Source organism: Emydura macquarii, unplaced genomic scaffold (assembly GCF_026122565.2).
Source record: "Emydura macquarii macquarii isolate MOO-44397 ecotype Brisbane River unplaced genomic scaffold, CSIRO-AGI_Emac_v2 contig_320, whole genome shotgun sequence".
Classification (NCBI taxonomy): Eukaryota; Metazoa; Chordata; order Testudines; family Chelidae; genus Emydura; species Emydura macquarii.
In genome coordinates, this window is record NW_027130457.1 from 10,719,261 (window position 1) to 10,741,977 (window position 22,717).

At 40.9% G+C, this 22,717-nt stretch overlaps 1 protein-coding gene across 1 annotated transcript in view; it reads left to right on the forward strand.

The window, feature by feature from the left end:
• DAP (death associated protein) overlaps positions 1–22,717 on the forward strand; it is a 72,009-nt gene that overhangs the window by 41,689 nt on the left and 7,603 nt on the right. Inside the window, exon 3 of the mRNA XM_067570064.1 lies at positions 18,699–18,741. Coding sequence (XP_067426165.1) covers positions 18,699–18,741 — 43 coding nt within the window. The remainder of the gene's footprint in view (positions 1–18,698; positions 18,742–22,717) is intronic.

Consider the following 22,717-nt stretch of genomic DNA (forward strand, 5'->3'; position numbering starts at 1 on the left):
CACTACTCACTGGTTTAAAGTTAAGCACCTATGTGGATTAGAGCCAGGGCACTCACTCAGCATCTTACAAGATCAGGCTCAAAGACAGGATGCTAAACTAGATGAACCATGAGTCTGATCTGGCATTGCAATTCCTTTCTGTGTATGTGTGTGGTGTTTTTTTTTTTAATGTCTGTTTCAGTGTGTTAATTTTGATAGCATTTTTAATTCATTCAAGATAGCAGTTTTGCTATTCTTAAAATAAACTTCTTAGATGTTTTAATATAAGGAGAGTGGTTAAACATCATGATTTAAAAAACCTTAAAATTAATTGTCATTTTTTAAAATCTAAATTGGAGTTTTTATTTACATGTTGCTAATACTCTTTTTCTCCATTTTATGGTGTTCTTGCTAAAGTGAATGTTCTGTACATTTCTTTTTAGTTTCCTAATTGTTTGTAGAATTCCAGGTGTTTACATAGTGGTTTTTTCTACTAACAAGTTCCACACTTAAAATTTTCAGATATGCTGAAAAAGACAAGCCCAGTTTCTCATTAACCTCCAGACTGTGCAAACAATAGAAAATGTTGGCCTGTGAATAAAAAAGTTTCACAATAACTTTATTAATGTATAGAAAGTCTTAAATAACTTTTTAACTCTGAAGCACTGTTTTTGAAGTAACAGTTTTTATCCTAGATTATTTTTAATAAACCATACAATTTTAGGCCCTGATGCTGCAGGCATTTATGCACATGCTTAACTTTAAGCACATGAAGAATGTTGTTAAAATCAATAGGATTGCTTATGTAAGTAAAGTTGTATTCCTGTTTAAGTAGTTGCAAGATCAGGGCCTTTCATTTTCAATATTTTTTTTGCCAATACCAGTTTTGTAAAATTGTCAATTAATGTACTTACCAGTAGTGTCATTTAAAAACAGTATTTGTAATTTTCTTCATAATAAATTTAAAACTAATGTTGCAGTAGAATAAATTTAAAAATCAGTTTTACTAATTCTTATCTTGTTTTAAGTTAAATATATATTTTTAATCGAGTTATTCAGATCACTCCATCCTGAAGATAAGGGTCTCAGACCTAATATAGGGAATACCTGCCACTGAAGTAGCCTCCTGTGCTGAGAATTGCAGTGAGATGACATTCAGCGAAATCAAAGTGGGAAATTCTGGGCCTTGATTGGCTCGTGAGAAGGGAAGAATAAACTTCCTGCCAATCCCTGAACTCTCCATAGAGTCACAGAAGCTAACTTAGTTGGTAACTGCTGTACAGTTCAGTTGGACATCTGCACAATCACATAATGTCAAGTCCTGAGGCCTTTCCTCAGGGCTACATTGTGCCCCTATGTGATAATACTATGTAGGGGGCAGGAAGCTCCATGAGGTTCCACTTGCAGAGTTTCCACTTGAAGTATATTCTTCTGTTGTGAGAGATGAGTATTCCACTTTCAACCCCTTTCAGAAGAAAGTGAGAGTCTGGCCCATACACATTGTAGATCGCTAGCAACCTGTGTGGCTCTTGCATTTCTGTGGAATCCCTCTGTTTGCTGGTTCCTAATGGAGCTGCATTGTCAAGACTTCCTCAGCAGCACTGTCCTTAAAGGGGAATTCCCTAACATGGAGGGAGGGTGCATCCCACCTTGCCTGCTCACTCTTTGCCCCTCCCCTTGCACAGATCTCAAAACTCGTCATAGGGTTGAAGGAAGGAGGTAAACGCCGCTGGGGATATAGCTGACCTCTCTTTCTGGGTGGGAGGGATGAGATACTTGTGTGGAGGGTTCTCCCTTTGCACAGATTTCAAGGTCATGATTGGACCCTTGATCTTACTCGTTTATTTGATCAGGCAAACTCCTCTAAGGAGTGAGAGCAAACTGAGCAAGAACCTCAAGATTGCACTATTAGTAAACAAGACTGCACATCTTTCCATTTGTGGAACCCAAAGCTCTTTACAAACATTATTTCGTACCTTATGGGGCTATTGTAAGATGTAAAGTACTAGCTCACCCATTTTACGATGGGTAAAGGGACACATTAAATGTCTTATCCTGGATCTCACAGTGCGTCAGTGGCACAGCTGTGAGTAAAACCCGGGCGGGACCTGTTCCTAACCACCATGCAATATGTTTGAACCATTTTCATGCTTTGTGATGTCTTCGGCACAAAGTACAGATGGGGTTAAGTAATACTCAAAATTTACTTTGTTTACACAGGATTTGTAGGTGAAACAGTGAATGAATTCCATAACATAACATTTTAGCAGCAGGATCAAGGTGTCATTCAGCTCATCATGCAATTCTCTGCAGTTTATTGCTCTTGTCAGTCATTATCTGAAGCCATGAAAAATGTTGATAGTGGACTCTGCAGGAGCTGAAGCTACACATTTTTGACACAGCAATCTTAATGTAATCTGAGCCCTGGCAGACGATTCCTCTACAGGTTCAGACACACTCTTAGAGCCCAGTGTATTATGAATGCAAATGAAGAGCCAACATGTTTAGTGTCTCAAAGCTTTAAATAAAGTAAGTGAACGTTTCTTCGCATATCTTTATGATTTGGCTAGACAACCCTCTAGAAGTCAAAGGCACACTGAAATCCCCATTTGCAAGTTTGTGGGAAAACTAACTTTGGATATGTATTGCTGTTGTTTGGGCTGTAGGCATATATGCTTATGTTGTTGGATATTTAATGTGTGCTATATAGCTGATGTAGGCACACTTGGTATCTGCCAAAGAGTTAAGTCTGGCTTGGGATCAGAGGAATCCTCTGTCTTCCAGTGCCATCTCACATTTTCAAATGAAGCCATATGGGAGAATCTCATAGCAGAAGTTCTGAACGGTACATCTGCACGTAGTATGTCCCCAGTGGTGCCAGCAGCAGAGTGAAATGATGTTAGCATTACACACACACACACACAGACAGAAAGTTGATAACCTGGTATAAAACCACACTCAACCCAAGGGGAAGGAAGCGCTTGCATTGTTCCCTAGCAGTTTTCTCCCACTTTTTGGGCCTAGGGAAAGTGTGTGTCGATGGACTCGGGAACTTGCTTGTCACTGACCTATGAGGCCGTTGAGAGTGGTGGAGATGGAAACTCATAGGTCCCTGATAGGATTCTGAAACAAAAATGATGGAGAAGGAAATGCATAGAAATAGATGGGCAAGTGCAAAAATAATGGTGAGTGCCAGAAAAAGAAAAATCCTAGAGAAAGACACCCAGCCACCCACACACCAATGGTTAACATAACTTTTATAGTGGCTATTTGAATGGTGTTATCTATAACTAGTTTAGCCATCCTAAGTCCATTCATTGTGGGTAACTAGCCACCTCAAATGCTTGCCGCACAAGTGCTTTGCAAACACACTGGTCTTTGACTGGGCAGAAATTGAATGTTGCTTGTAGGAACTAATGCCTGTGATGCTCTACATAGTTTCAACTTCTATAGGTTGTATTATGGTCAGGTGAATTAAGAAATCAATAATTAAGCCGTTGGCCCGCACCCTGAATAGCTATAATATGTAATTTGGGGTCTCTTTGCCCCCTTCTCCAGTAAAACTAGTGGGAAAGGTTTAAAGGGGAAGACAACTCCATGGAAAGTCCATCATGGAATTTCTCACATTGTTTTGTTGGGGATGGGGGAAAAGAAGCACATTTCACAGGGCAACAAACTCTCAAAGACCACACAGATCATAGGGAAATCTGTTGGAGGCCAGGATTTCTCTGCCAGCTCTGGGTCTCTCAACCTTCCCCCAACTCCCACTCCCTATCTGCATTACTCCATTGCAGCTGTGCTACTAGGGTCTCCTTTAAAGGCGTGCATTCCACTGCGGAGGCAGAGCTACACAAAGCAAGACAACCTGGGTCTCTATTACCTTTACCAGGAAAACTGTAAAGAAACTGAGTGCCTTTCTTCCCTCAACTTGCCTCACCCAATGTACGGCTGCCTACTTCCTGCCCAGTCACCGCAGGAGGCTGAGCCCACACAGAGCCCGTTGTGGCTCTGGGAAAAGAGGAATGATGGTACAGGAGAAAGAGCTAACTCTTCCCATTTCCATTCAAGGAGATAGCTTCAAGACTGAACTAGCCATTAAACTATAGTTTGCCCTCTGGATTTTCTAAACTATTAGTTTTCCTTTTTGTACAGTTGTGTCACTAATGCCCCTTGCACTTTCCAGTTGTGCTTTAGAAAAAGTTTTCATCCCTGAGGACTTATAGTTTACAATATGAATGTTTACTTTTTCCAGGTAATGGCAGATCATTCTAAAAATGCCATGTATACTGGAAATGTCATAGTAGTCGAATGAAACACAGAACTAAATATTTACCTGTAAAATTTGTGTGAATTCCATTCATTTCCTGCATTTGAGTGTGGTTTGAGGCGAGCCCCCTGATAAACAAAAGTGAAATTAAACCGTAGTGTACAGATGGCTGTTATGTTGCAGCGATAGTGTTGCTGTCATCTAGGTGCCTAGAGTACATCTCCATGGGCTCCTTTTCTATAAAGATTATAAATAAATATGACAGGAATCCAATACACTTCTGTCAATTCTAATGTCATAACAGCGAGTATTCAGAGCAAGTATACACTAGAGGTCTGCCTTCTCCTTTGAATGTACTGTGAATAATAGGAGTGCCATATTGGTTAATATAAAATTGTGCCGTGAAAATAGAGGGTGAAAATCAGAAAATGGTTTGTCTTTTATTAAATTAGGAATGTCCTCTTTACACCTGGTCTTTTTTTCCCTTTACTGGTGAAGATAGCTTTTCTACCCATTCATTATCTGTGTATTTGATGTGGGGAGGATATGCCAACTTGCCTGCAGGTAGAATGATTCCTAAATATCATATTATAAAATGCAATCTCAAAAAAGACTATGGAAAGATTATAATTACTGGTGAATCCAAGTGGAAAAAATATAAAAGCTCTTGTGTGTATCGTTTTTGTTTTGTCTTGTATGCCTGTAGTATCCTAACATACGATTTGCTCAGTCTTAAAAAGGAGCTAGATTTTCTTAGGTTCCCACCACTATGCAAATGTTATGGTTGCTTTATGTTGAGCTTTGCTAGTGTTGTAAATTTTGTTTCATCTTAATAATAAATCCATGTAGTAATGTCTGATTTGGTTAAATGAACAAGTAATTTAATTTCATCCTTTCCTTTTTAGGATTTATATGTTGTAATTTGGAGGCACAAGCCTTTTCTCAGATATGATGGTTTCCTTTTCTTTCACTGTTTCAATTTCTCTCAGCTGTGACCCTAGAATTTTTAACATTTTTCACATTTTCCTCATCCATTTGCCTCTTCTCTCAGTATCCTGTAATATTGGGATTGCTTTTATCCCTGCAATACACATGTGCAGGGAATATTGGCAGTGTCCATACAGATTTGTCCAGTCTCCTGACTCAGATTTTGCTCCTCCTCCAAAAAAAATAAATAAATAAAAAAAAATAAACCCACACCATTAGGATGGAGGAAAAAAGGCATGATCCCACATAGACAGGATTTCTGCAAAGGATTTTGGTTGTTTCACTGTTGCTTTTTCTAAGACCGTATGAGTTCACTAGGCAAAAACCTCAGCTATACCAGCAAGTGCCTACCATTTCACATTCAGTTGTGCATTTTCTAGCCTGCAGTGAAACTTAGGCTGCTCCTGGTCCCAAAGTCATGATCTGGAATTTTAATACCAGATGATACTGTAAATCACAAGGGTGGTTATTCAGGAATGCTTATTAGTCTGGCTGGGGATACCAGTTGTCTAAAGCCACATTCCCATTGGACCCTTTGATTGCACCAAGTGGGGCATGGCGAGGCTAGTATCACAGAAAGAACAAAACACTTTGTGCCTATCATGTTAAGTGGGATAGGTCGGAGAGTATGTGATGGGGAGCAGTTAAAGGAGAAAGATATTAGAAGCAGCTATTGGGAAACAAGGGTGGGGAAAGAGGAGGATCTGTTTTTAAAACTGTATTTTTTCAGTTTCTTCTCTCACCCCCCTCAAATTGTTGCGCTCCCCTTTCAGAAGCAGTATGGGACTTCCAGCTACTTGCATTTGTAAAAACTAAAACTAAACTGGAACAGTTTAGCAGTGAGTTCTTACAATATAAAGAAACTCCAAAGAGGCTGTGGGTAGTGGTGCACAAACTTTTCCAGTCGTGGTCCCCCCTCCTCAACGGAATCTGTCTGCACACCCTTCCATTACTGCACAGCCAGCGCATCCTCAGCAGCAGAGCTTGGGCTGAAAGCAGAGCTTGGGCTGAAAGCAGAGCTGGGGATGGAGGTGGGTCTGGGGGCGGATCTGGCTTGGAGGCAAAGCAGGAATGGGGGCTGAATGGAGTCAGGAGTGGAGCGGGGCTGGAAGCATGGCACTCCTTCTTCGCCCCCCCAGGGGGACTGGCCCGAGCCTAGAGGCAAAGCAGGACTGGGGATGAATGGGGTTGGGGGACGTGCAAGACTGGGGGCAGATCTGGTCTGGGGGTGGAGCGGGGCTGGAAGTGTGGCACTTCCTCCCCACTTCTCATCGCAGTGGGCCTGGACACCACTGCGCACTCCCCAAATGTTTCTCCATTCCCCCTGTGGGGCATGCCCCACAGTTTGGGAACCACTGAGCTAGGGGTTCCTGATAGTTCTTAATACCCGTACAGAGGGGAAGACAAACAGATTAACCAAACATATTAAAAATAGGGAAAGTGTATTTAATATTTCAAGAATTATCATAGTGAAAGGATCCATTATGCTTATAAACGTTTTTTCAGAAAGTGAAATTTAAAATTAGTAAGCCATATTCTGCCATCAATAAATAATGCCAGAGTGTGGGTAGACATTCGTGCACAGATGATTGGAGCCATACTCCTGCACCTTTATGAATGCACACACCCTGGAGTGCCTTATTGCTGTATATTGACTTATTGCGACACGTAGTATTTCCATCTCTTAATCGCTTTAATATCTATATTTGTGATTCTTAATGTTCTATAGCTCAATTACTCTTTGATGTACTGGGACTCCATTACACAGATGAACTGTGCTGAGTACAAATGATCTACTGTACCAGGAGGGATCTCTGCATTTGCATATTAATGACATTCTATAAAAGTGATGGCTTAGACCATTAGCAAATAGAAGAACTATTCAAATGTATGGAACAGAGTTTAAAGAGGAGTCCTTTTGAGCTAAACAAGGAAACCAGGATAGCTTCTTAAAGGAATTATTGCTAATCTAAGATCAGTAAATGTTTGCAAACAAGAAAAGGAGAACATTACATTTTTGTAGATTGTCCCTGATTTCACAGGTTAGTGTGTGAAGGATATCTTATATCAAATGCTACTATGTATTTGTTGTAGTTTGCCATCAAAGGTTAGATATACTAGAACTAGTCCAGTGTTGAGGCAGACTATATATTCTTGCTGGGGACACATCACAGTTGAAACCTCAGAAACACCATTTCAGATTGCTCTGTAGTCAAGATCATTTTACCATGTGATTTAGTCACGGTGGGTCCTGCTTTGAGCAGGGGGTTGGACTGGATGACCTCCTGAGATCTCTTCCAACCCTAATTTTCTATGATTCTATGTGGGGTAAGGGCTAAAATCATACTATAATTTATCTGGAATCTAAATATAAGTATCCTTTGAAGAATGTTCCATTACTTCTCCCTTTCTGGCATTTAATATACATGATCCTCTTAATTCTGTTCTCTCCCTTCTGTAAACTACTAATAAATATGCCTGTGTTTAACTGAGATTGAATTAGGTTTTGACTACTTGGACTGGGAAACATTACTGACTTGCACTCTTGAAAGAAACTGATCTGTTTGCTCTAAGTGGGCAGAGAAGAGTGAACATGTAAATGGGTTCATAACTTGGAGGAAACTCATCTTCCAGCAGTGTTACTGAGGGGCCTGATAGGGTGAGCACAAGAAGGCCACATGCGCTGAGGTTCCAAGGTTCCATTATACATATTAAAGTGAACTAACTGCCTTAGCAGATTCTGGAGCAAGCAACATCCATCCAAATAAACAATGCCGGAATATGACAGATATAATGCAGCTAAGCTTAACTAGAACATTTAGCACATTGCAGCAATTAGCAGTAAAATGACTAACATTATTGACATTGACCAGGATCACTTGATAATTACCTGTTCTATTCATTCCCTCTGAAGCACCTGGCACTGGCCACTGTCGGAAGACAGGATACTGGGTAGATGGACCATTGGTCTGACCCAGTATGGCCGTTCTTATGACATTAAATGATCATAATTGGCTTTGATTTTAATGAGTGGTGTTGCCTCACTATCCTCAGACTCGACAGGAGAGCTATACCTTATCCATTGGCACAACTTTCATAAACATTTAAGGGGCTGGAAACTTTTTTCACTCCCGATGAAAGCGTATACTCACTCTGAAAATTTCTGTTAAAATTCTCTGAATGTTCATGTTTTAAATCCCACTGCTGCAGATTTCTAGTCTTCTGTTTTTATGTCATACTTTCTAAATGCCAAGTCTTGGTCTCATTGAAATCAGTGGATGTTTTGCAGTTGATTTTAATGTGATCAAATTTTGGCTCTATATATTAAACACAGGGGAGAAGTAGAAAAGAGAAAAGTGACCCAGAGTGATGCTGTTAGGAATATTAGATATTTCTGGTTGGGAAAGGAATGAAGATTCTACCACTTGCCACTGCAGCCCAGCGGCTAGCCTTAGGGATGATGGAAGGAAAGTGGAAGGTTTCTGCTTTCTGTCATTGACCTGAGCGCCTCTTCTCCAAGCAGAAATTGAAATCTGGCCTGTGTTGCGAAACAGTCATTTAAACAAAATCTCTTTTTACAGTACTCTGTGCCATGTTCATTGTTACAGTAAAATATTTTTGGCTGAACAACTCTGTTAAAGGTGAACTATAAAGTAAAATAATATTTTTTAAGTTCGCTTTCTGGTTCCTTAATGGTCTATAAATACAGACTTACATGTTCTGTGTGTTTTCTGCATTTGACGTACCAGAAATGGCAGGTACTAAGGCTTATCAGTCCCTGATGCCTCTGTTAATGAAACCAGGCATTGCAGCTCAGAATGCAGCTGGGTGCACTATGTGGATCCTGAAAAGATCTTGCTAAAGACATTGAGGAAAGAGAGGGAAGCCAGGACCTGATGTTTCATATGTGGGAAAACAAGCATGAACACTAATGCTGTAAGTAGGGAAAAACTGTAAGACAGTATTCAATATATTAAAGAAGAAAGGAAGAAAAAGTCATCAAATCTTTACCCCTCCTGAAAGTCTACTGGAAATTTGGAAACTTTCTCTGGGTAGTAGGGGGCAATATACGCCATAAAAATTAAGTTCTAGGCCTGCATTGGTTTCAGAGACACCTTCTGAAAGTGAACTGATGTGAGTCTGTCTTCCTGAGTCTGTAGACAGCGCCAATGCCTTTACTGCTTAGAGCTAACAGCAGCACAGTGGAATTTACAAGACTAATCATTTTACATTTAGCTATGTGGGACCTAGTTAGCAGCAATGAAAGTAACAATCGTGCTGGTTTCACTCCACAGTTGCTATAGAAAGTTTTGAGCAACAGCAGAGGTAGGCATTGGAGCTATGGACAGAAAAGCAACTATACAAAACATGGAGGGTGTTAGAAAGGTAGACTAGCGGAGACTTCTCTTCATAGCAATCAGAAATTTCCCTTGTCTGGGGCAAGGGTATAGAGTAAAAAGAAAGAACTTTGCATTCCATTGTTCAGAGGACTAGGAAGAGGGTGTAACATGCAAACTTATCAAAGGCCTACTAGCCAGAGGGCAGGGTTCAGATAAGAATCCCAGTACGCAGTGACACAGTTGGTAATGACCCAGTATTTTGCTGTTACCCAGCTACCCTATCTGTTTTAATGTCTCTGGCTAGCAGAATTAGTTCTTAGGCTGATAAGCATTTTACTTCCATAAATTAAATTTTCCTCTGACTATTATCACCATTTAAATACAATTTGCTTTTAGCGTGTTTAAAATGTTTGCCACTTTTTCTACATAAATGGTCACAGACATTAAATGAGTCTCATATTGCAGCTGTTGCTTGTGCAAAGTTCATCACTGAATTCCCTGGGAGTCACTGGTGTGTTAGAATGACCAGGCTGAGCCCTAATTAACAAGTCAGCAGCTGGACTATACAGTTATTATGGATCTATAGAAAAGGTGAAATACTTAATTCCTTCTGTTCACAAAACGAAGGCTTAGCATGGAAGAGAAATGTACTCTGTTTACAGTTTCATATACTTTAATGTTAGTGCGTACTGAACAATGTGAGGTAAGATGGTGGGGGTATTTTCCTTAAAAAGTTTTTCTCGTATGGATAAAAGCATCAAGAAAGGTAGGTGAAAGAGAGGCTGGTGAGAGAATGTCTTTTAAAAAAAAAATGTATTCAAGCTATGCACTATAATAGACTGATACTGAATACCAGCAAGGTGAATGTCAGTCAATTGCTATTAAATTTAATGGCCACTGATTTATAATTGATTAGATTAGAACATCCCATTTACTTGTATATGAATAACAAAACTAGTTATCATTAAAATATATAAATGAGGTGTTGAGTACTTCTTAAGACTTGTGAAACTGCATTCATTTGCTGTACAGCAAAGAGAGACAATTTCGAAGTGTGGGAGCTTTCACATGGGATTAATTCAAATTCAAACCACTACATGGAACAATGAAATTTTTTTCCAAGTGTAGTATAATGTGTGTATGTGTGAACGTGCATACAAATGTACGCTATGTTGCCTGTTTTGTGTTAGAGGAAGCATTATCTGCAACTTTTTTTACTTTTTGTTAACATTTGCCAAAGTTTCTGAGGTTGTCTTTTTACACCAGAGTACACAGCACTAGCAGGTTCAACAGTGCCATCTTGTGGATCATCTTGCAGGTTTAAAAATGTGGCTTTGGTTGGCAGACACACAATCTCCACAGCATCGCACGTTGTAGAATCTCGGATATGGAATGTCGGTGTGCAATCAAGCAGAATATTTCCCTCTGGTAGCCAGCCAGGCTAATTATTACTTTTGTGTTCTGAAAATTAATAACCCAAATATATTATAAGCAAATGAAAAAGTATTTCAGGCCAACTGATGAGCAGTGTGCTTGTTGTTGTTCTTACTTTGTTTGCTGGGAAATGTGTTTTTAATCATCTCAGTGTGTGTTTAATCATCTCAATTTATTTTCGCAGACAATGTCAAAATCAAAGGCAACCAGTTACAAGCAAACACCTTTGTGAAGTTGTATATAGGAGACCTTCAAAGTGGCTAAACTAAAATTAGAAAGAGTTAACTCTTATATTATAACAATGACATACAAATTCCCAAATAACTTTAAAGGTTAAACTGGATGGCTTGACTGTCTCACTAGATTTTTGGGGGTTTTTTAATTCCAGAAGATTAGGGGCACGATTGAGGGCTGCAGTTTTGCCCACTGACATCAGTGAGCATAGGTGAACTCCTGGTTGGAAGGTTTGGAGAACCTTCTCTTCTAGATCATGAACCTTGTTGTTGGGCTGACTTTGAGAGGTGTGAGCTCAGTTACATACTAACTCTATAACACACACATAGAATAGCCATTAAATAGGAACTTTAGTACATGCTTGCAGATGGGCAGTTGGAGTTCATTGCGTAATTAGCAATCACGACACAATGGATCCTTTCCAATTTGCTTGTCGCTGCACGTTGTCCAGCAGAAAGTGAATGATCTCTAATTGGAAATCAAGCATGAAAATTGAAGTCACATCATAAAAAGCCCTGTCCATTATCCGGCAACTCCTCACCCACCTGCTCTGGGGAGGGTTGCAACAGGTGAACAATGCCTATCTACTGCTGTGTCTCCAGGCCCAGGATCCAGGTACCCTCACAGAGATATAAATTGAGTCCTTATTGCCTCTGATGGCTCTCTGCAGCCACACGGCCCAAGACAGAATCTAGCCTTTAACTGGGGCTAGTATTTGTCCTTCTGAGTCTATAATTGGAGAGCCCAATTAAGAGTCACAAGACTTAGTGCTGGGAGATTCAAGTAGAGATAGACAACTCCAAATACCTGTATCGTTTTTTGAACTAAAAAGCAGGCTCTTATGTATTTCTGTGGGTCCTGACCCCTTAGCAGCTTCTGCAACTATTAAACATTTTTCTCTTATTTATATTAGGATATAACTGGCTCCTTTAACAGCCCTGCTGCATGTTAATGTGCATGGTGGTTACCAGGGTCAAGGCAAGCTAAGAACTATGGTCCAGATCCACAAAGGGACTTAGGCACATAGAAAAATCACAGGAACGACACTGGCGTCCACAAAGCCTCAGATGGTGCCTAGGTTCCCTGTACAATGCATGGGGAGAAAGTTGCCTGAGAATGGGCTCCGCAAAATCCAGCATGCTAAGCAGGAGCTAACCCATGGGAGATGCTCTGTCCCACTCAGATAGTTCAGCCCTTAAGTCTGGGATGCAGGGAGGGTGCCTAGCTCTGCTAGTGATCCAAGCCAGGAACCCCTGTCCTGGCATCAGGTGACTTAGGTGCCTAAGTTGTTTCTTGCAGGAATGAGTTATGCAGGTGCCTAACTCCACACAAGGTGGCCTAAGGCCCTCCCTCATAAACTGTAACCCAGTGGTTAGGATACTCACCTGAGATGTGGGGGAGAGCCCTGTTCTAGTCCATCTCCCCCTCTCCCCGGATGAGGAGAAGGGATTTGAACAGGGAATCTGCTGTGTCTCAGGTATGTGCTCTGACCATGCAAACCACTGGACTGGAGGTTATAGAGCAAGTCTTGTGCTCTCTGGTCCAATTAATATTTAATTATACAATTATTTAAAGTGGACCAGCTTCAACAGGAGAGTTTAAGAGAGACCCAAATTCAGAATATCTCAGTGTTAGGGCATTCACCTAAACAGGGATCTGCCACATTTCTTAAGTCCCAGCTCATCAGGGGGACCTGAACTTAGCTCTCCCATATCCCAGCCAAGCACCCTAACCATTGGACTAAAGGTTATGAGGGAGATCATCTGTCTCCTCCTGTTTTGTGTGGAGTTATGCATGCTCACAGCCTTGCCGGCGACATAGGTATTCCTCTGCCTATATTCCCCCAGTTCTGGATTGCGCTGGGGCTTAGGCATTAGGACGTGTAGAGGGAGGCAGCAGTGTGCATGTCCAGAATCAGAAACTTAGGTGTCTAGGGAACATTCGCAGCAGAAACTTAGGTACCAAACTGAGTTTAGGCACCTACAGGGTTAGGCGGCTGCTGAGCAGAGGTTCTATACATCACAATGTTGCCTAGAAATTGGACTTCAACACCTAAAACTGGGCTTTAGCTACTTAAGTAAGTCCCTTTGTAGATTTGGCCCTACCTCCCTTCTGGTATGGGAGGACACCTGTGTGCCAGTCATCCCTGCTTAGGAGAGAGTACCCTCTTGTTTTGTAAAATACTTATCATTTCCCCGTTTGTCTCAAACTCTCCTAGCCCAATAAAGAGGGTGTGCGCCTATATTGCTCTCCAAATGTTCTCCTTGAGGTTTGACAACTTGATTAAGTGTTGCCAGACTGGAAATCTTTTGAGAACTCTGCGTCTACTCAGACACATATGTACTGCATGGTATTAGATGGTTCAGGTATAATGAAAAATAGCCTCCTGTGGTGTTTCAGTTGAACCCAGGAAGGATAATGATATGTGAAAGTGTAACCTGACCATAGAGGAAGTTTCTTCCTAGCCTGCATCACAAAGAGGTTAGCTTATGCCCTAGAGCATGAGGGTTTATAGACTTTTATGTTTTTTATCCTAACTGATGTGATTGTGGATGCATTTCAGTCATATAAATGTCTCATCCTGTTTTTGAATCCTATTAAACTCTTTGCCTCAATAGTACCTTGTTGCTTTGAGTTCTGTAGATTAACTATGCGCTATTTAAAAAGTATTTCCTTTTATCAGTTTTAAATGTGCTGCCTCACTCTCCAATATGGAAAGCCCACCATGCTTCTGATAATTTTTCTTGTCCACCTCCGTGCCCCTTCTATTTCATCTGTGTCTCTCTTGATACGGAGTGGCCAGGATTGAATACAGTATTCTAAACAAGTGTTACAGTTAACATTTTCAGTACCGTTTCTATTCCCTTCTTTATTCATCCTAACATTTTTGTTTGGCTTTCTGACTACCACTGCGCAATATATGAGTAGCTCAAATTATTCCTTCTGGTGTGCAGGGCTTTGCATTTGTCTGTACTGAATTTCATCTGTCATTGTGCTTCTCCATCATCGAGCTCTGTGAGGTCAGTGGAGAATTGTTCACAATTTTTTTCTAATCTTGACTTCCCAAAGTAATTGTGTTATCTGCAGAATTTTACCATCTCACTGTTTATTCCCATTTCTACAACACTGATAAAGATACAAAACGACACTGGTTTTAGTATGGAAAGTTGAAGTTCTGCTATGTTGGAAGTTAACAATTTATTCTTTTGTTTTCTGTTTCCTGCACTTTTTCTTCATGCTCCTATCTCCCAACTATTTAACTCTATAAAGACAATCACTATCATCAGTGTGCACATTATGCAGTCTCGCCCTTAAAAATAACATAGAAGGCAAATCTCTTAGCCTATGTAATATTATGCGCTCTCTGGGGACTTTTCATAGTATTAATTTTTAACTCCAGCATGTGGTCTTTCTTTACAGTATATCTGTGAGACTTGAGCTCACAGATTTAAAAGCCCTGCAGGATGAAGAGATAAGCTTTCAGTATTCATAATACCTCCTTTCATCTTCTTTAGTGGTCTTTTCAAGTAGTCTGTCTTTTCTATGATTTTCTTGCATTGTCAATAAACACCTTGGTTAAGCTTCAGTATTATGAAATAATATAACTCTATATCTTACTTGTATACTTTCAGTGCAAATGAACCCAGTAAAATTTGTGATGTTTAGAAGGTGCAGTTTTTAACAGTATTGCACCTATTAAATTGGAATAAGTGCTTTGAACATTCAAATCTTAACAAATGTGGGCTTTTTCCTCCATGTTATTAAACTAGAATTCCTTATGAAAGTATTTCCATGAACTTTAGACAGTCCTGGCAAATTTAGCCTTGTATTCCTTAAAGAAGACCTACTTTATGTTTTTTGTAACCATAAATAAATGTGTCCATTAAGTATAAAATTGTAAAAGCATGTATAAGAATTCTATTTTAGTAACAGTAATAGTTTTGTTTTCCACTTTTTTGTTTACTAAAGCCTAGAGAAAGTAATGTTGCGTCTTCAAAACAACATCTGTCAAACCAATTTTCATCAGATTAAATATATCCTCAAAGCAACCATCACAGGTTATAAAACACTAGAAATGTAGGTTGTACTTAGCATAAAATACCAATAGAATTTAAAGCATTTGAAAGTATGTTACAAATGTAGCGATGGTAGCCTGCTCCTTCCTTGGGATCTGCTGACTGCTCACATCCCCCAACCCCTATTTTTAGCAGGTGTTTCTGAGAGACAGTAGTGTATGTTGGGCTACTGCAAACACAGTAAGTGGCTCAATGCAGTGGTTCTAAAACTAGTCTTTTGAGCTCGTCTAGTGATTCACAGAATTAAACAAACATGCTGAGAACTAAGCAGTAGGGGGTCAGTATGGGAGGTGCATCTGTAAGAAGATCTCATAAAGAGATCCTTGTGAATTGGTGTGGGAATACTGATTCAAGTGTACCATGTTCTTTTCTTATGCTTTGAAATCTATGTTGGCACATGTCATAGTTATTCAGATCTTCAAAGACAAGAGCTGAGGATCTTGATTTTCAAAGATCTTTGGGGGACAGAGTAGTCTAGCAGAAAGGGACAAGTGGACTTAATGTAGCATATAAACAGATACTAGAACCCAGTAGTTTGGATCTATGGCTAGGTTTCCTTTTTTCCTCTAAAGAAGCAATAGGGCATGATAGTGCACTTATTGACAGGCTACTGTCCCTTTCTCTGGGGTTTGGAGTGGCATCAAGTTGGCCCCACACTCAGGGAAACAAGATAGCATCAAGCAACCTTTGACTTCTCCTTCTAGTTCTGCATCAAGCACTGCATGGGTGGACTAGACTAGAGCGTTTGGGCCACTTACTCTAGACAAGAAGAGAGAAGTCAAGTGGCTGCTGTCAGAGGACAGCTGGCTCTGGTATCTAAGTTAAAATCAGTTCAATATGGATCTTTACTGTGGGTGGGGAAGCAATTGCATTTTACCATTTGGATTTTGTTTCTTTTTCTGCAGTAGTTCTTCAGGATTTGTTAATGCAGCTGTCTAGACTAAAGTTAGCATTAAGGATTTCTGTGAGTTAGCTGAAGTGTATGGCAGGCAATTATGCCATAATACTGGGCAGTGCAACTATGACCAGAAACCGCTCCAGGGTATATGTACAGAGCTAATGGTAGAAGCCAGTGCCGGAATTGAAGAAGGGTGAATTGAATCTGATGAATATCAGGAAACGAGTGTTCCTAATTTTTGTCTTAGCTGTCTCATTAGTTAGTTCTTCTGTACCTACTGAAATGCAAACCTCAAGCTGCTCTTGAACTTAATTGATTAGGAAGGTGATTTTAAATCTTACAGAATCTTCAGTGTAATTTCTTTGGCAAAAACAAGACAGAATACAACCAAATAAAAAATAAGAGCTCAAACCTAGCATGAGCTCTCAGTTTGTTACCTGCATTGGGAGTTCAAGAGGCTGAGCACCATGCAGGAACAAGTTCTTTGAAAATTAATAGCATGGTATTATGACACAGAAGACCAGAGTTCCCAAAAGGCATTCTAGAGCTTGCACTTGGAAGAGGGATTTTAGAATACTTGTGATACTTAAAATTCCCTTTATTTAAACTGTAGTATTGCCTCTAGCCAAAAAAACATATATTTTTAATGCAGGAAGGATGATGCACATAATGGTGTATGGTGGCAGGTTGACAAAGCATAGCAGGTCCAGTACACACAAGCTTTTTCCAGGAAATGCAGGCTTGTATTTGAATTTCATGCATCATCAGAGCACAGTGAATATTGAAAGGGCATGGTGAGAATATAAGAAAAAATCCATCAGATTCAGATTTGCCATTATGTAGCCTCTTTAAAAATGTCATGGCAGACAAATAACTCAGTGTTTCTGGCAAATGTGATTTAAAACTAGGTTTTCATATATTAAAGGATCATTTGCCATTCTCTTTGTTTACTGTTCATTTCTTTTAATGTGTCTTTGTGTTTAATCAGAATTTATCCATAAAGTTTGTAAATGGAATCTTTGACTACTGTCTTGAAATCCAGTGTATCTGTGTTATGTGTAACCTCCATCCACCAGCATAGCTAGTATGAAATTAAGACATTTGGTTACAGATACTTCCCTATTGAACAGTATTGAAAGAGAATTACTTAGAATATTCTTCTGCCATTAAAGAGGGTATTACTAGTGCTTTTGAATAGATTTGTCATACTAGCTGACCTCTCCCTATTTTTTCCCCCCCAAATTATTATTTTCCTTTCTTCCTTGCTATTTTTAGTTTTCTAGAAGGGATTATTTGTGCTGTTATAAAAAGAAGAGCAGGGTCTTCAGATAATATAATGATATAATACTATTTTAATTGATGGTTAAAATGACTATTTTTGGTTAAAAGGTTATTCCGTTTGCTGGCTATGTATGTCCTCTGAACATCTAATAAAAGAAAGTTTTGGGTTTTTGTTTTTTTTTAACTATGGGATTCATTAATGTTTGCAAAGAATTGTGAGGTTGTAAAGTACTGCATAATGATTTTAGGATGAATCATCTAGCTAATGGCTTAGTTCAGATATTTTTTTCTTGTATAGAGTTATGTGTATTGCAGAGATTTTTTGCTGCTGATGTGGGACTGAAATTAAGCCCCATCCTGCAAAGAATTTCACACAAGCGTACTGCTGCATTTGCCCAGAACTCCACAGAAATCAGTAGGGCACAGTGCAGGTGGAAGAGTAAATGTATGACTCCCACATGTGGTACCAGTTTAGTTGAACCCATGGTAGCTACCTGTCGGAGTGCATTTTATGCAGTTCTGTCATGTAGACAAGCATTTGAAGTCCAACTCTGCTTTGGTCCAACTTTTGTTAAAAAGTGAATGAGAGTTTTCATGTGAAAAAGCAAGAGCCGAATTTTCTTCTTGGAATGTAGGATTTTGTTTATAACAGACATGCTTCTATTTCCATGCATGCACTCTAAATACTATAAAAGTTTCTGATAAAAGCTTTTTCTGAAGCTCAGAAAGCTTATTCCTCTTGACTAACAAGCATAAACTTGAAACCTGTTTCTACTCTGCATCACAGCGGCAAGTTTAGTCTAACTACTAGTTTCATCTTTTGCAGCACAAATATATGAAGCCTAAAAATGCTGCCGGCAGCTTTTATGTGTAATTTGAGGATTTGGAAACCACTACAAACAAAAAACCCCTAACTTTACATAAGCAACACAGTATTGTTGGACTAGTGTTCTACTGTCCATCAGTTAACTTGAAGATGCAGTGTTCTTGGCTCTAATGGGCTAATTAGTGTAGTAAAACAAGGTTGAAGGGACAATTTGTCTTGTCTATTTCAAGCATCCCTTAGTTGCCAAGAATACCCAGGGTCTTCTTACATTAGGTTGACAAAGTCTTATTTCTACTGTACCTGTGTTTTTTCCCCCCTCAGGATAAGTAAAGTTGAACAAGTCAATTAAATAACAATAATCTTTCTTATTTTCCAGCCCACCTAAACCAACGGTGTTCATCTCCGGTGTCATTGCAAGAGTAAGTTTACGTGTTAATTTCTTTTCAGTCATTTGATTAAGTGGCCTTTCCAGTACATCACTGATTAGAGAAAGATTCTTAATTTTGATCATCTTTTTCCTTCCCTCTTGTATTTGAGTTGAATGGGTTTTATATTTATGTTTTATTTAAGCCTCCTTGAGTATTTTTTATTTTATTACATTTTGGATGATATTGATATTATTTCTACTGTTTTAGTTTGTGAGTTTAAAAATGTGAAACTATTGGACTTTTTCCTATATCCTTGATGTTCGTGCATCCACTTTTTTCAAAACTTGTTACATGTGGATCATCTTCTGTAGCTTGATTGAGGTGGTTAGATCCCTGCTGAAGTCAAATGGGCACCATAGAAACATAAGAGTCCATCCACACGATTCCAGCTGCAAGATCTGACCCCGGGTGTGTGATGTGATAGAAGCACTTGTATCCTTATTGCATCTCAGACATAAGTTTCTAATTAAAATTACGTTGTGTGGAGATGCATAGATGTAATCAAGCAATGAGAAACCTGAAAAACTGAACTTAACAATGCAATTGCCTACATTAGCATTATTAGCTCCATCACTATGCACATACACAGGCCTATATTGTGCTACCCTTACTCACAAATGTGAGTACCTGTTCATTTAAATAGTCCATTAAAGTCAATGGGATTACTTGTGTGCATACTGATGTCAGGGTTTCACAGTCTAGTTTCTTGTGGATGAACTTTTTTCCTGTTTTGTACTAGACTAAGCTCCTTGGGGGTAATGACTGTCAATGCTCAAAAATTATAAATATATATTCTTCTTCAGATAGTGTCCCTGTGGGTGCTCCACTGTAGGTGTGTCTGCATCCTTGCGCTGCTGATCGGAGAACTTTGGTAGCAGTCCGTCCCGCCCACACATGCACTGCTCCTTGCCTGCTACAAGGCTAACCAGCATGTGCAGGTGACCCTCCTCAGTTTCTTCTCATCTGCCGCTGGCTAGAGATGGAGCTAAAGCTGTCCATTCGCTGGGGTTTGCCTCCCACTAACTGTGGCGAGGGGGGACCCCCCTTGACAAAGGTATGCCCAGCTCCCCGGGCTTCAAAAAGTGCCTCAGTTGCTGGGAATCTATCCCAATAACAGACAGACACACACAGTGTGTTTGCTGCCTGGGGGAAAAGCATACATTCCACAAAAGTGTCACTTGTACCAACAACTGAAGCCCAGGTCCAGGAAAGACAGAGTTAAGGCTCGAACTCCTGCTCATCAAATTGGCCTTTCAACCCACAAACTCTCACTGCGATCTTCTGTGTCGAAGGGAGATGAGCCCAGAGAGACAAGCCACTTACACAAGACAACTAAGAGAAGGTCTGTGAGTCCCTGTAACAAGCCCTGATTGAGCCAAAAACGATCCCCGCTCCATCAGTATAATTGATACTGATGGCACCGAAGCTGCCTAAAACTGGTACCCAGAGCACACATGGTATTGAGCCTGCAGAACGAGTCAGACTGCCCAAAGACCCAATGGGCATGGGCAAAGAAGCACTGGTGCTGTGGGGGCATGACAAATATAGAAGATCCGCTCCGGGGAAGGATCTGTCAGTACAGACACCGGCACCGACTTGGGTGCACATGGCACTGGTGGACATTCTGGCCAGGTCCACATCTCCAACTCCATCAGTGCAAGCCACTCGGCACCAACAACATCCACACCGCTGGATTTCTGGTGCACGATGGTTCTTTTGGTGTCTGATGCTCCAGATTCTCCTTTCCTTAGTACTGGAGCCCCAGTACTAAGCTCCCCCAGAGCCCCGGGTTCACTGCCATCCCCTTGCCGCGCATCGCTGTTCTCATCATCAGAGTTGGAAAGTGAACAGGAGGATGTGGGTTCCTGTTGCTCTTCTCCCCTGCCATATGGGGCCTCCCTGGTTTGGCCAACCTTGGTACCAACTGTCAGGCCCCTTCCCATAATGGCTGTTTTGGGACCTTTGGCAGGCTCAGAGACCGCAAGACTTCCATGCCTCCAGCATGGCATACCAACAAGTAAGGAGACGCCCTCCTTCAACTGCAGCTTCAGGGGCTTCTAAACTCCCTGCACAAGGGGAGGAAATTGAGGCAGGGGTGGAGGAATAAGGCACTCCCCAAGCCCATCTCTCATCGTCATCACCAGAAAAGATGGTGATGCCCCCTCTGCAATCCGTGGTGGATGACTACAAGCTATTCCAGGACCTAGCACAGAGGGTGGCAGAAGCCCTGCAAATACCATTACAAGAAGTGGCAGAGTCCCACCAAAGGCTGATGGACATTTTACATTCTACCACCTCCTCCAGAGTGGCCCTCCTGATTAATGAGGTTATACTAGACCTGCCAGAGTCATATGGTAGATCCCAGCATCTGTCCTGCCAATGTTCAGGTGGGTGGACAAAAGCATTACGTGTCAGCAAAGGACAAGGAATTTCTCTTTTCTCACCCTCCTCCCAATTTCATAATTGGAAGCATCTCTTCACACATTGAAGGATTCTCAGGCAACTCTTCAATCCCTGGCGATCTATACTCCAGCCTATAAAAGAAAATATAGTCCTCAGCCACCGTTCAAGCCCCGATCATCACAATACACGTCTCAGTACTCATCACAAAGATCTTACGAGCCACAGAGGAAGAAATAGGGGTTCCCCATGCGCAAGCACTCGGGATCCCAACTGACTTCATCTCAGCCCTCCACCTCAAAGTGGCAGTTTTGATGGGTTGGCTCAGGCGCCTGTAGAACACTGTCCTCACCATCTCACATTGGAAAACCTCACCCATCCCTTCAGAGACCACCTTACCCCCTTCTGCAGCACCTGAGAGTGGATAACTGCTGACAGGTGAGTGCTGGAGATCATCCAGAATGGATATGCCATCCATTTTTCCTCCCTTCCCCCTCTCAAATACTCTTCCCATTCCTCTTCAGGGACCCTTCTCATGAGAGGCTACTATGCCAAGAGGTAGACCATCTCCTCTGCATAGGAGCCATAGAGCCTGTACCCATACATCTCAGAGGCAAAGGCTTTTACTCTTGCTACTTCCTGATACCAAAGACAAAGGAAGGTTGGAGACCCATATTGGATCTCAGAGCACTCAACATATGTCAAAGCGCAGAAATTCAAGATGGTCACCCTATCAATGATCATTTCAGCATTAGAGAAAGGAGACTGTTTCTTGGCCCTCAACCTTCAAGATGAATACTTCCGCATTTCCATCATACCAAGTAACAGACCTTACATCAGATTCACTCTGGGCCAGAACTACTACCAATACAGAGTACTTCCTTTCAGCCTTTCATTAGTCCCCAGGGTATTCTCCAAGATCCTCTTGGCAATGGCGGCCCACTTTCGCTCTCAAGGCATCATGATTTACCCTTACCTGGATGATTGTCTTCTCAGGACATGGTCCTTCAAGAGGCCAGTGAGTCACTCAGACCACACTGGACCAGTTTCTGAATCTGGGCCTGCAGATCAACAAACAAAAGTCAACTGTAACACCAGTACAGAGGTTAGAATTCATAGGAGCTGACCTCGATTCCATTCAGGCGAAGGTGTTTCTCCCACATCACAGATTCCTCAGTCTCTCCTCATTGATAGAGACCATACAATCCAGCCTCCAAATTTTGGCAAGACATTGCCTCCAGCTTCTGGGGCATATGTCTGCAGACCCATCGGTTATTGCTCATGTCAGACTACACAAGATGCCTACAAGCATAGTTCCGTTCGGTTTACAGAGACAGTATAAGCAATCTTCTATCAATGCCCACCAGGAGCAAGCAATCCTTGGATTGATGGAAGTACCCAATAAACATCTGTACAAGAATCCTGTTTGTTCAGTCTTCTCCTATCTCTATGCCTGACCACTGATGCATCCTTCATAGAATGTGATACGCATCTCAATGGTCGCACTATGCAAATGGGGAAATGGGCAGGTCTGCAGCAGACACATACCTCCACATCAACCTATTCA